The sequence below is a fragment of the Lampris incognitus genome, chromosome 18 (genome assembly GCF_029633865.1).
Source record: "Lampris incognitus isolate fLamInc1 chromosome 18, fLamInc1.hap2, whole genome shotgun sequence".
NCBI classification, from domain to species: Eukaryota; Metazoa; Chordata; class Actinopteri; order Lampriformes; family Lampridae; genus Lampris; species Lampris incognitus.
This window is the reverse complement of record NC_079228.1, coordinates 4,172,934-4,187,577: the sequence shown is the minus strand read 5'-3', so window position 1 is coordinate 4,187,577 and position 14,644 is coordinate 4,172,934. Positions and strand designations below refer to the sequence as shown.

The 14,644-nt window shown below is 48.9% G+C and overlaps 1 protein-coding gene across 1 annotated transcript in view; it reads left to right on the top strand.

Moving 5' to 3' along the window:
- Positions 1-10,435, top strand: part of epb41a (erythrocyte membrane protein band 4.1a) — a 116,325-nt gene extending 105,890 nt beyond the window's left edge. Inside the window, exons 18-19 of the mRNA XM_056298962.1 lie at positions 102-226; positions 9,909-10,435. Coding sequence (XP_056154937.1) covers positions 102-200 — 99 coding nt within the window. The 3' untranslated portion in view covers positions 201-226; positions 9,909-10,435. The remainder of the gene's footprint in view (positions 1-101; positions 227-9,908) is intronic.
- The last annotated feature ends 4,209 nt before the right edge of the window (positions 10,436-14,644 follow it).

The window sequence follows — 14,644 nt, the reverse complement described above, 5'->3', positions numbered from 1 at the left end:
GCGTGTCCATTACACACATGGTAAAGTCTGTTCCACATGCAAGGCCTCGTTGTTTCTCATAGATCCTGTTGAACATGATAAACCACTCCTCCACCCCTCAGGCTCTGGCTCAGGCCATAAAGGAGGCGAAGGAGCAGCACCCCGACATGTCCGTCACTAAAGTAGTGGTGCATCAGGAGACAGAGATCACGCCAGACTGAAGCAGAGTCAGGCATGTATTTTGAAGGTGAGTATCTGGACTAGAACTGAACTGAATTACTCCATTTATGCTTACTTTTAATTAATTGTATTGATTAATTTCTTAATTTTAATTACTCTGTTAAATGCAAATGTAAAGTTATTAATGTAGTATTTGTTCTCGAGCCTCAGATACGTTCGCAGGACTACAGGGGACAGGGTGTATTTACTGTCTGCATGGTTAGTCAGTCGGTGGACGCTAGACTCTAGTGAGTATGTCCAAGGTGAAGCAGGGAGCTACAGTGAAGAACTCAAGCTGCTGTACTTGGCAAATCAGGCAGTAAATGAGACAAAGATTCAGACTGCATGTATGATACCTGGATGTGGTTAGACCAAGGATGTTTATATGGGTCTGTTCTTAGTGAGGAGCAGGCTGATCAAGTTTACTATGTCTTGTGTGTGCAGAAGCTGACTGTGGTTCTGAACAGTACTGTGTATTGTTCACACTTAGCAGGTCATCATTCTGACACTGTTACAAAGACAGAATCTAACTTGTGATGATGTTTCAGCTGCAAATACAGTACATATACTGTAAATGTACTGTATATGTACTGTACATATAAAGTACATATAAAGTACATGGACTGTACAGTACTTAAACAGTACATGTGCAGTACATATACAGTACATACAGGACATGTACTGTACTTAAAAAGTACATGTACAGTACATAGAGAGCACATATAGAACCAGTTCAGTAAGGTGAATGGTGTTGTTAGCAGTTCTGATTTATACTTTTCCTCCCTGCAAGGTGGTCCAAACACACCTCCTGTTTTCTTCAGTTGGTTTGCTCCTTTATTCTGATGTAGCAGCATATAATATACCCTTACATGAGGATTACTACAGCCAATCACTGCACTTCTTTTAAAATCAGTGTCAAAGGCTGTGTTCAGACTTTTCTTTGGTGGCTAAAAAAGTTGTATTCTCAGCAAACACAAAACAACCCATTGACGTAGTAATTTACCATTAAAGTTACGCCCCTGAAGGAATCAGTGCTGCAGCAGAGAATAAACCAGACCATGTAAACATCATGACCGTAACGATCTGAGCAGGATTACTTTAGTGTTCAGTATTTTGGATCAGTGAGACCCTGCTGCTTCTTTGTGACGAGATTTGTTTTCAGTTTTTCAGCCATATTTCAAGTGGTTGCAGTTTTATAGCATTGCTCAAGGCCGTGAATGTTGCTGTAACACTTTGCTGCACTCTGTTCCAGCACAAAACAATGTCTCTCAGCATGAGACGGGTTCCGTCATGGCGACCATGTGGCTTTAATTGTGGCCATGTTTGTGCAAGTTAAAACATGCAGCCTGTGAGTCTGCATCTCTTTAGGAGCTGCCAGGAGGTATGTAAACACAGCCTCCCCCCCGTCCCCCATGGGGGAATGCCCTCCTAATGAGTTTCTGCTATGGCCAGCCCTGCGTGCAAGCCCTGCTCTGTTTTACTTACACACAGTTTATAAAACTTTACTGTGTTTACATCAGAGGAGGCCGGGGAAATCTCCCCCATCATCATAACGCCACAGTTCTACTCTGCACTCGGTTGTAGCAGCCGTGGTACTCCAACCATAAAACATGTTGATCCCTGGGTGTGGTTCCACTGTGATGTATTTGCTCTCACCTCTTGTGAGCTGAATGAAGATGGTCTCTCTCCTCTCTCTCTTCCTCCTCCTCCTCTTGCTCTGTTCAGCTGAAGGCGAGGGCAATGTGCCAGCACCTGAAGAACAACAACAAGCAGCGCCCACTTAACCTCTCCCCACTCCTGCATCACAACTCCCGCATTTACCTCCAAACACCGCCCCAACCCTCATGCTCCGTAACACCACCTGGGACATGCACACAGTGCTACACCAGAGGAAACGCAACGTCGAACTTTCAACTGTAAGCTTTCAACTGTGAACGTTGACCTCCACAAGTCTGGATTCAAGCAGTTCTCTCAAAAACTCTAGATCTCCCAGGATTCCCCACAAGCCCCCCTCTCTGTTTCACTCACTGCCAAAAGCTGAATCACTGGACCCATCAGAAAAAGATATATTTTTTTTCAAACAATAGAGCTGAAAGTAAAGTACAACATTTCTGAAAATTCTCCTCCGATTTGTCTGGAGATTTAAATTTTTTAATGGACATTTGGTCTTTTAATCTTTGAAGAAGAACGGTACTTTATTTTTCTATGGGTTTTTCTTACCAACACAATTGGTGATCAATATCTTCAATATCAGTTTTTTAGTGACCTGTCCCAGACAGCATCAACAGGGATTGTGGGTGATTTTTTTTTTCTCGGAACTGTTCAATATCAGGATATAAAAACCCCTCTTCAATTCAGACAGTTATCTCTTGTACAGTAAAATGTTAATTTACCTTATTACTTTTCCCTGTCAATGTGAAATGATATTTTTTCAATGTAAGTGTAAAAAAGATTGATTTTATCAAAGTAGGGGACTAATGATGTTTTTACCCTCTTTTAAAATTGATGTTGATATTCGATTGTTTTCGTTGTTGTTATTGTAATGCTTGTCTCCCTAGCATGGGACTTGATCAGGGCAGTGGAGACAGCAGTGTGTCACCATGAGGCGATTTTATTTATTTTCATGTGTAAGTTTTGTGTTTTGTATTTTAGATAGCTTGTCTTCTCACTGCAGGAACATGTAGTGTCATTGGTTTTTATGAGGCACAGCATTCCAGTCACCAGCCAGAGCTGCTGTCAGGCTTACTGGGCACTGACATCTTCTTCTTCATCTTCTTCATCATCATCTTCTTCTTCAGCTTCATGTTTCCCAGCCTGTGAAGGGGGCACTGTGTACTTATCTGCAGAGATGGATACAAACCAGAGACGGATTTTACTTAACTCGAACATGGATTTAATTTGTGTCAGTAAGTTGAAAGAGGCCTTGATGACAGTCGGCATATGAGAAGAGCATCATGCCCTGCACGATGCTCAACAACATAATAGATGAGAAGAGCATCATGCCCTGCCCGATGCTCAACAACATAATAGATGAGAAGAGCGTCATGTCCTGCCCGATGCTCAACAACATAACAGATGAGAAGAGCATCATGCCCTGCACGATGCTCAACAACATAATAGATGAGAAGAGCATCATGCCCTGCCCGATGCTCAACAACATAACAGATGAGAAGAGCATCATGCCCTGCCAGATGCTCAACAACAACATACCAGATGAGAAGAGCATCATGCCCTGCCCGATGCTCAACAACATAACAGATGAGAAGAGCATCATGCCCTGCATGATGATCAACAACGTAACAGATGAGAAGAGCATCATGCCCTGCACGATGCTCAACAACGTAACAGATGAGAAGAGCATCATGCCCTGCACGATGCTCAACAACATAACAGATGAGAAGAGCGTCATGTCCTGCATGATGCTCAACAACGTAACAGATGAGAAGAGCATCATGCCCTGCCCGATGCTCAACAACATAACAGATGAGAAGAGCATCATGCCCTGCCAGATGCTCAACAACGTAACATGAGAAGAGCATCATGCCCTGCCCGATGCTCAACAACATAACAGATGAGAAGAGCATCATGCCCTGCATGATGATCAACAACATAACAGATGAGAAGAGCATCATGCCCTGCCAGATGCTCAACAACATAACAGATGAGAAGAGCATCATGCCCTGCCAGATGCTCAACAACATACCAGATGAGAAGAGCATCATGCCCTGCCCGATGCTCAACAACATAACAGATGAGAAGAGCATCATGCCCTGCATGATGATCAACAACATAACAGATGAGAAGAGCATCATGGCCTGCCCGATGATCAACAACGTAACATGAGAAGAGCATCATGCCCTGCACGATGCTCAACAACGTAACAGATGAGAAGAGCGTCATGTCCTGCATGATGCTCAACAACGTAACAGATGAGAAGAGCATCATGCCCTGCCAGATGCTCAACAACATAACAGATGAGAAGAGCATCATGCCCTGCACGATGCTCAACAACATAACAGATGAGAAGAGCATCATGCCCTGCACGATGCTCAACAACATAGCAGATGAGAAGAGCGTCATGCCCTGCACGATGCTCAACAACATAACAGATGAGAAGAGCATCATGTCCTGCATGATGCTCAACAACGTAACAGATGAGAAGAGCATCATGCCCTGCACGATGCTCAACAACGTAACAGATGAGAAGAGCATCATGCCCTGCACGATGCTCAACAACATAACAGATGAGAAGAGCGTCATGTCCTGCATGATGCTCAACAACGTAACAGATGAGAAGAGCATCATGCCCTGCCCGATGCTCAACAACATAACAGATGAGAAGAGCATCATGCCCTGCATGATGATCAACAACGTAACAGATGAGAAGAGCATCATGCCCTGCACGATGCTCAACAACGTAACATGAGAAGAGCATCATGCCCTGCACGATGCTCAACAACATAACAGATGAGAAGAGCATCATGCCCTGCACGATGCTCAACAACATAGCAGATGAGAAGAGCGTCATGTCCTGCCCGATGCTCAACAACGTAACAGATGAGAAGAGCATCATGCCCTGCACGATGATCAACAACATAATAGATGAGAAGAGCGTCATGTCCTGCCCGATGCTCAACAACATAACAGATGAGAAGAGCATCATGTCCTGCCCGATGCTCAACAACGTAACAGATGAGAAGAGCATCATGCCCTGCCCGATGATCAACAACATAATAGATGAGAAGAGCATCATGCCCTGCCCGATGCTCAACAACATAACAGATGAGAAGAGCATCATGCCCTGCCCGATACTCAACAACATAGCAGATGAGAAGAGAGTCATGTCCTGCCCGATGCTCAACAACATAACTGATGAGAAACAGCATCATGCCCTGCACGATGCTCAACAACATAACAGATGAGAACAGCATCATGCCCTGCACGATGCTCAACAACATAACAGATGAGAAGAGCATCATGTCCTGCACGATGCTCAACAACATAGCAGATGAGAAGAGCATCATGTCCTGCACGATGCTCAACAACATAACAGATGAGAAGAGCATCATGCCCTGCACGACGCTCAAAAACGTAAGAGATGAGAAGTGCATCATGCCCTGCCCGATGCTCAACAACAAAACAGATGAGAAGAGCATCATGCCCTGCCAGATGCTCAACAACAAAACAGATGAGAAGAGCATCATGTCCTGCACGATGCTCAAAAACGTAAGAGATGAGAAGAGCATCATGCCCTGCCCGATGCTCAACAACGTAACAGATGAGGAGTGCATCATGCCCTGCCCGATGATCAACAACATAACAGATGAGAAGAGCATCATGCCCTGCCCGATGCTCAACAACATAACAGATGAGAAGAGCATCATGCCCTGCATGATGATCAACAACGTAAGAGATGAGAAGTGCATCATGCCCTGCCCGATGATCAACAACGTAACAGATGAGAAGAGCATCATGCCCTGCACGATGATCAACAACATAACAGATGAGAAGAGCATCATGGCCTGCCCGATGATCAACAACGTAACAGATGAGAAGTGCATCATGCCCTGCACGATGATCAACAACGTAACCGATGAGAAGAGCATCATGCCCTGCCCGATGCTCAACAACATAACAGATGAGAAGAGCATCATGCCCTGCCCGATGCTCAACAACATAACAGATGAGAAGAGCATCATGCCCTGCAACGATGATCAACAACGTAACCGATGAGAAGAGCATCATGCCCTGCATGATGATCAACAACGTAAGAGATGAGAAGTGCATCATGCCCTGCCAGATGCTCAACAACATAGCAGATGAGAAGAGCATCATGCCCTGCACGATGCTCAACAACATAACAGATGAGAAGAGCATCATGCCCTGCCCGATGCTCAACAACATAACAGATGAGAAGAGCATCATGCCCTGCCAGATGCTCAACAACGTAACAGATGAGAAGAGCATCATGCCCTGCACGATGATCAACAACATAACAGATGAGAAGAGCATTATGCCCTGCCAGATGCTCAACAACGTAACCGATGAGAAGAGCATCATGCCCTGCCCGATGCTCAACAACATAACAGATGAGAAGAGCATCATGCCCTGCCCGATGCTCAACAACATAGCAGATGAGAAGAGCATCATGTCCTGCCCGATGGTCAACAACATAACAGATGAGAAGAGCATCATGCCCTGCCCGATGCTCAACAACATAATAGATGAGAAGAACATCATGCCCTGCCCGATGCTCAACAACGTAACAGATGAGAAGAGCATCATGCCCTGCACGATGCTCAACAACGTAACAGATGAGAAGAACATCATGCCCTGCACGATGCTCAACAACGTAACAGATGAGAAGAGCATCATGCCCTGCCAGATGCTCAACAACGTAACAGATGAGAAGAGCATCATGCCCTGCACGATGATCAACAACGTAACAGATGAGAAGAGCATCATGCCCTGCACGATGATCAACAACATAACAGATGAGAAGAGCATCATGCCCTGCATGATGATCAACAACGTAACAGATGAGAAGAACATCATGCCCTGCACGATGCTCAACAACGTAACAGATGAGAAGAGCATCATGCCCTGCCAGATGCTCAACAACGTAACAGATGAGAAGAGCATCATGCCCTGCACGATGATCAACAACGTAACAGATGAGAAGAGCATCATGCCCTGCATGATGATCAACAACGTAACAGATGAGAAGAGCATCATGCCCTGCCCGATGCTCAACAACATAACAGATGAGAAGAGCATCATGCCCTGCCCGATGCTCAACAACGTAACAGATGAGAAGAACATCATGCCCTGCCCGATGCTCAACAACGTAACAGATGAGAAGATTATCATGCCCTGCCCGATGCTCAACAACATAACAGATGAGAAGAGCATCATGCCCTGCCCGATGCTCAACAACATAACAGATGAGAAGAGCATCATGCCCTGCATGACAACAACAACATAACAGATGAGAAGAGCATCATGCCCTGCCCGATGCTCAACAACATAACAGATGAGAAGAGCATCATGCCCTGCATGACAACAACAACATAACAGATGAGAAGAGCATCATGCCCTGCCCGATGCTCAACAACGTAACAGATGAGAAGAGCATCATGCCCTGCACGATGCTCAACAACGTAACAGATGAGAAGAGCATCATGTCCTGCCAGATGCTCAACAACGTAACAGATGAGAAGAGCATCATGCCCTGCACGATGCTCAACAACGTAACAGATGAGAAGAGCATCATGCCCTGCACGATGATCAACAACGTAACAGATGAGAAGAACATCATGCCCTGCCCGATGCTCAACAACGTAACAGATGAGAAGAGCATCATGCCCTGCCCGATGCTCAACAACGTAACAGATGAGAAGATTATCATGCCCTGCCCGATGCTCAACAACATAACAGATGAGAAGGGCATCATGCCCTGCCCGATGCTCAACAACGTAACAGATGAGAAGAGCATCATGTCCTGCCAGATGCTCAACAACATAACAGATGAGAAGAGCATCATGCCCTGCACGATGCTCAACAACGTAACAGATGAGAAGAGCATCATGCCCTGCACGATGCTCAACAACGTAACAGATGAGAAGAGCATCATGCCCTGCACGATGATCAACAACATAACAGATGAGAAGAGCGTCATGTCCTGCAACGATGATCAACAACATAACAGATGAGAAGAGCATCATGCCCTGCCAGATGCTCAACAACATAGCAGATGAGAAGAGCATCATGCCCTGCCAGATGCTCAACAACATAGCAGATGAGAAGAGCATCATGCCCTGCCAGATGCTCAACAACATAACAGATGAGAAGAGCATCATGCCCTGCCCGATGCTCAACAACATAACAGATGAGAAGAGCATCATGCCCTGCCAGATGCTCAACAACGTAACAGATGAGAAGAGCATCATGCCCTGCACGATGATCAACAACGTAACCGATGAGAAGTGCATTATGCCCTGCATGACAACAACAACACAACAGATAAAACACAATCGTTTCTTCAGAAAGGGCGGCAACTAGTATTACTACAAGCTGCATTCATGTTACGATCAATGTTTGATGGTACGAGAGCAATAATCATACAAGTTTTGCAGAATATACATGTGTTTTTCTCTCTTTATGCTTCTGTCCAAACATCTAACTGAGGAGCGAGGAGAAATTAAACTGAACCTGCAATGTACAGACCACCCTTTTAAAACACACATTTACTACAGAAAATGCATTTTTATGGTTTTTTTGTTTCCATTTTTAAGATGTTAAAGTTTTTATTACAAGTAGTATTGTGTACATAAAGCTGATGTGCTGTAGTTGTGTTGCTGTGCTCTCCTCCCTGTGGGACTTCCTCTTCAGTCTGAACCGAGTAGGACACAAACCAACCAACACCTTTAGCTCCCCGTTTCTTTCTTGTTCTGAATCCCTCCCTTCACTATCACTCAAACATGAATCATATAATAAAAGAACACCATGCACTGAATAAACCAAATCCAGGGACCTTATTTCATCCTCTGTCTCCCGCTGTGTGTCTGCTGTTTATCTTGCAGTGTTGTATCTCATGTGTCACTTGGTTGGATGGTGAGGTAGTACTGCATCAAGACGTCTGATGACTACTCCATAGCTGTACTGGGGGCGCGGTGCTGGCGCCTCATAGCAAGAAGGTCCTGGGTTTGAACCCCGAGGTCGTCCAACCTTGGGGGTCATTCCAGATCCTTTCTGTGTGGAACAAGGAGGGGTAGGAAGCGCTGCATGGGTCCAGTGGCTTAATGGTGACAGGTGCTCTTCAGTATGGTGGGTAGAGAAATATGGAAAAATGACTGAAAAAACTGAGGCACTCCATAAACCAAAAGAAATTGTCCACCTTTCTGTGTGGAGTTTGCATGTTCTCCCCGTGTCTGCGGTGGGTTTCCTCTGGGTGCTCCGGTTTTTCCTCATCATTAGAAAGACATGCATGTTAGGGTTAATACTCCTGTATGTGTCCCTGACCAAGGCATGGCAAGACGAACTGGAGTTGGTCCCCGGGTGCTGCACGGCAGCTGCCCACTGCTCCTAGCTACACAGCTAGCTACACAGCTAGCTACACAGCTAGCATGGGTTAAATGCAGAGAGGAACTTTCCTATAGGGATCAATAAAGTATATCATCAGATTAGTAATATCATTTACATGTAGGTTGATTAAAAAATTGACTAAAAATTGATTTGACTTGATCACTCCCCTTGAACTTACTGTTAGTGCTGGAAGGCATGTCATTATTTTTTTCATTTTGGCACAAAAACGTCAGCAGTCCCATCTACTCTTCTCCCGCTACACACATGACTGCATGTCAGGTGACCCGTCTTGTTAAACTCCGGAAGTTTGCGGACGACACAACCAGCATTGTTCTTATCTGAGCTGGTGACGAGCCTGCTTAAAGACGGGGGGGGGGGTTGACCACATGGCCCCCTGGTGTGGCCATCTGAAACTAGAGATTATAAGAATGGGTAGGACCAGAAGAGTCCTTTACTTCATCCTACGCCCTTTTCCAACATGGGCCAGTTATTACTTGTGTTGTTACAGAGGGTTTGCAAAATATGTTCGCTATTATTTCCATTTGTTCTTGTATTCCTGCCTACATATTTTATTTTGTTATTTTAACATGTTCCAAATAAAATCAATATATTTTGGATTTTTTGAGATTACAGTGGACTCCAGGATGACCCCACCCCGCCCCAACACTGCCCCCCTCACCATACTCAACAGCACAGTGGCTGCAGTAAAAATCTACAGGACCTAAAGTGGACATCCATCATGGACGCAATCACCGAAAAAGTCCAGCAGAGGATGTACTTTCACTGCCAGCACAAAAAGTTCAACCTGCCTCAGGAACTGCTGATTCAGTTCTACACTGCAATAATCCAGTCTGTCCTCTGCACATCCATCACTGTCTGTGACCAGTCTGTCCTCTGCACATCCATCACTGTCTGGTTTAGATCGGCCACCAAACAGGACAGGGACAGACTACAATGGACAGTTAGGTCTGCAGAGAAAATCATTGGTTCCAACTTGGCCTCCATTCAGGACTTACACACCTCCAGACTCAGGAAATGAGCAGGCAACATCCCTGCAGACCCATCACACCCTGGTCACAACCTGTTCCAACTCCTGCCCTCTGGTCGGCGCTACAGAGCACTGTACCCCAAAACAATCAGATATAAAACCAGTTTCTTTCTCCGGGACGTCATTCAAATGAACACTGTTAAATAAATCCAACCATGTTGTATATACTGTACTGTGCGTGTTGTATATACTGTACTGTGCGTGTTGTATATACTGTACTGTGCGTGTTGTATATACTGTACTGTGCGTGTTGTATATACTGTACAGTACATGTTGTATATACCGTACTGTACATGTTGTATATACCGTACTGTACATTGTACGTATTCTGGTACATTCTGTCATGTCATCTACCTCAGGCATGTATGTCAGTAAGCTGCTAACATGTATTTCAGCATCTCTGATATATTCTCTGCACCACTGCACCTCATCACCTCTTATTTCTCTTGTATAAGTCAGTCCTTGTGTTTCTATGTGAAGATCGTTGTGTTGTAGTTGTTACGGCTCGCCCACCTCGCGCCGGCAGCCAATCAGCTCGTCAGGGCCGGGCTTAGTCGTCAGGGCTGGGCTTAGTCGTCAGGGCTGGGCTTAGTCGTCAGGGCTGGGCTTAGTCGTCAGGGCTGGGCTTAGTCGTCAGGGCTGGGCTTAGTCGTCAGGGCTGGGCTTAGTCGTCAGGGCCGGGCTTAGTCGTCAGGGCTGGGCTTAGTCGTCAGGGCCGGGCTTAGTCGTCAGGGCTGGGCTTAGTCGTCAGGGCTGGGCTTAGTCGTCAGGGCTGGGCTTAGTCGTCAGGACCGGGCTTAGTCGTCAGGGCTGGGATTAGTCGTCAGGGCTGGGCTTAGTCGTCAGGGCCGGGCTTAGTCGTCAGGGCTGGGCTTAAGTTTCCTGGTCTCCCAGCGCCCGTTGCCAGTTCGTGCCGTAACCTTCTCGGTGAGGTGACTACTCTTCCCTCCATGTGTATTCTCTCCGAGTTTATCTCAGCCCGTGGATTTACCGTTTTCTCTGTTTGTTGGGACGACCCGCGAAGCGGATTACTGGGCTCTTTTCGTTGCCGTGTGTGTTTTTCTCGGTGGACCTTAAAGGGACATTTCGGTTCATTTTGGGTTTCCTGCTTCCTAGTTGCTCCTTGTCCTTCCGTGTTGACCTTTGTATGAACTATTAATAAAGACGGTACGAACTGGCCATGACGACCCCAGCTGGCACAGAGAGCGTACCGACCAGTCCGGTTTGAGCAGCTCTCATTGAACAAGTCCAACTGACCAACTCCCACACCCAGCAGCTAGAGGCGGCCTCTGTCGCTGTGAGGGATCTCCAGACTCGGGTCCAGCCCCTCTAGGTCTCTTCGGATAACCTAACGGGCCAGCAGGCGGGGTTTGCGGGCCAACAAGCAGAGATCCTGCGGCAGTTGCAGACCATCACGGCGGCCCTCACCACCCAGCCGCCGGGCCAGCCTGCTCCTGGAGTCGTGGGTAACCCGCCCCCTGCCCCAGTTAACCCTGTGGGGCTCAACCCAGTTCCCCGGGAGACCTGCCTCTCCAGTCCACGACCATTCGATGGCAACGTCGAAACCTGTGCCACGTTCATCATGCAGTGTGAGCTGGTCTTCATGCACCAACCTAGCATGTTCACGTCTGATGCTGCCCGTGTCGCTTACGTGACCAACCTGCTCACAGGCCGAGCAGCTCAGTGGGCCACTGCTTCCTGGTCCATGACGGCCAGTTTCCGCCTCACCTACGGGGACTTTGTGGCAGAACTACGGAAGGTATTCCACCATCCAGTCTGTGGCCAGGACCCTGGTGCTCGGCTGAGCAATATCCAGCAGGGCAGTGGCAGTGTCGCGGACTATTCAGTGGAGTTCAGGCTGGCCGCAGCTGAGAGCGGCTGGAACGACCAGTCTCTTCGGGTCACCTTCCAGAGAGGTCTCAGCGAGGCTGTCAAGGACCAGCTAGCCACCCAGGAGGAGCCCACCTCCCTCGATGACCTGATCAAGCTCGCCATCAGCATCGATGGATGCCTCTGGGAGAGGAGGCGCGAGCGAGCCCTGCGTGGATCCCCGTCCATTCCCCAGCCGTCCAGCACTCCTGACAGGGCCCCTACTCCTGCTCGCCCCATGTTCCCTGTGGCTGATTTTCCCTCCACGCCCCAGACCACGACGGGGGAGGAACCTATGCAGCTGAGGCGCACGCGCCTTAGCCCGGCCGAACAGGAGGCCCGGTTCAAGGCAGGTCAATGCCTCTACTGCGGCCAGAAGGGACATCTTTTCAGCAGTTGCCCCACTCGGCCAAAAGACTAGGCTCACTGGGGCCCCAGGAGATCCTAATGAGCTGTCATTCCTGTTCCCGCTGTCCTGCCCCACAGAACCATCTGGTTAGTGTTACCCTGGCCTGGGCTGACCAGCAGCTCACGGTGGGTGCACTCCTCGACACGGGAGCTGATGAGTGTTTCCTGGACTCGGAGTTTGCTGCCCAGGCCAACATCCCGCTAGAGACGCTGGAGAAGCCCATGGAGGCCTTCGCGCTGGACGAGCGCTGCCTGGCCAGTGTCACCCAACGCACCCACCCTGTCTGTCTCACCATAGCAGGGAACCATGTGGACAGACTTCGGTTCTTCATCATCCAGTCCCCGATAGTCCCTGTGATCCTAGGGTGCCCCTGGTTCATGCAGCATGAGCCACATATCGCCTGGGCCTCTGGTACCATCATGACGTGGAGCTCCTCCTGTCATACCCAATGTCTCCGGGCTGCTCCCGGCCCGTCCCCCCGACATGCCCCTAGTGCCCCTCCTCCCGACCTTTCCTCTGTTGCCCCCGAGTACCATGATCTAGGGGAGGTTTACAGCAAGACCCGGGCCCAATCTCTTCCTCCTCATCAGCCTTATGACTGTGCAATCGACCTCAACTCTGGGGCACCCCTTCCTAGCAGTCGTCTGTACAGCCTGACCATCCCTGAGAAGGCTGCGATGGACGAGTATATCTCCGAGTCCTTGGCAGCAGGGCTCATTCGGCTCTCGTCCTCCCAGGTGGCAGCTGGATTCTTTTTCGTGAAGAAGAAGGACGGGGGCCTCCGACCCTGCATTGACTATCACCAACTCAATGAGATAACCATCAAGAACATCCCCTTCCCCTCATGAGTTCCACCCTTGAGCCCCTCACCCAGGCTACAGTCTTCACTAAGCTGGACCTCCGGTGTGCCTATCATCTGGTCCGGATCCGGAAGGGGGATGAGTGGAAGACAGCCTTTAGACGCCCCGGGGTCATGAGTACCTGGTCATGCCGTTCGGCCTCACCAACGCCCCGGCGGTATTCCAGGCTCTCATTAATGACATTCTCCGCGACATGCTCGACGAGTTTGTGGTGGTCTACCTTGATGGCATCCTCATCTTCTCTAGGACCCTCGAGGAACATGTCCAGCATGTCCGCCGGGTACTCGAACGTCTCCTCCGGAACCGGCTCTTTGTCAAGGCAGAGAAGTGCTGGTTCTATTCGCCTTCCGTTGACTACCTGGGCTTCATTGTTGAGTGGGGACAGACCCGGGCTGAGCCCCGCAAGATCCAGGCTGTGGTGGACTGGCCCGATCCCACATCCCGGAAGGAATTACAGAGCTTTCATCGGGTTTGCAAACTTTTATAGGAGGTTGATCAGGAACTACAGCCGCGTGGCAGAACCTCTCACCAGGCTGACCTCCCCCTCCCAACCGTTCATCTGGTCCCCGGCTGCCCGCTCTGCGTTCCAGTCCCTCAAGGAGAGGTTCACCAGCGCCCCGGTCCTGTTCCACCCCGACCCCAAGAGGCAATTCATCGTGGAGGTGGATGCTTCGGACACCGGGTTGGGGGCTGTCCTCTCCCAGCGGTCAGCATCCGACCAGAAGGTCCATCCATGCGCCTTCTTCTCTCGCCGGTTCCTCCCCGCCGAGGAGAACTACAATGTCTGGAACCGGGAGATGCTGGCAGTGGTGGCTGCTCTGGAGGAGTGGCGCCATTGGCTGGAGGGGTGGAACAGCCGTTCACCATCTGGACTGATCATAAAAACTTGACGTTCGTCCGAGCAACCAAGCGTCTCAATGGCCGGCAGGCGTGGTGGGCCAGCTTCCTCAGTCGGTTTGACTTCACGCTGACTTATCGCCCCGGGTCCCGCAACACGAAGGCAGACTCCCTGTCCCGACAACACCCGAGGAGGGAGCCAGCTACAGAGGAGCCGGCTCCCATCCTTCCAGAGGCCAGGTTGGTGGGCGTGGTTACCTGGGGCATCGAGACCGTGGTGAGACAGGCGTTGCGCTCCCATCCCGCCCCGAGCCACGTGCCTCCACGCCGTATGTTCGT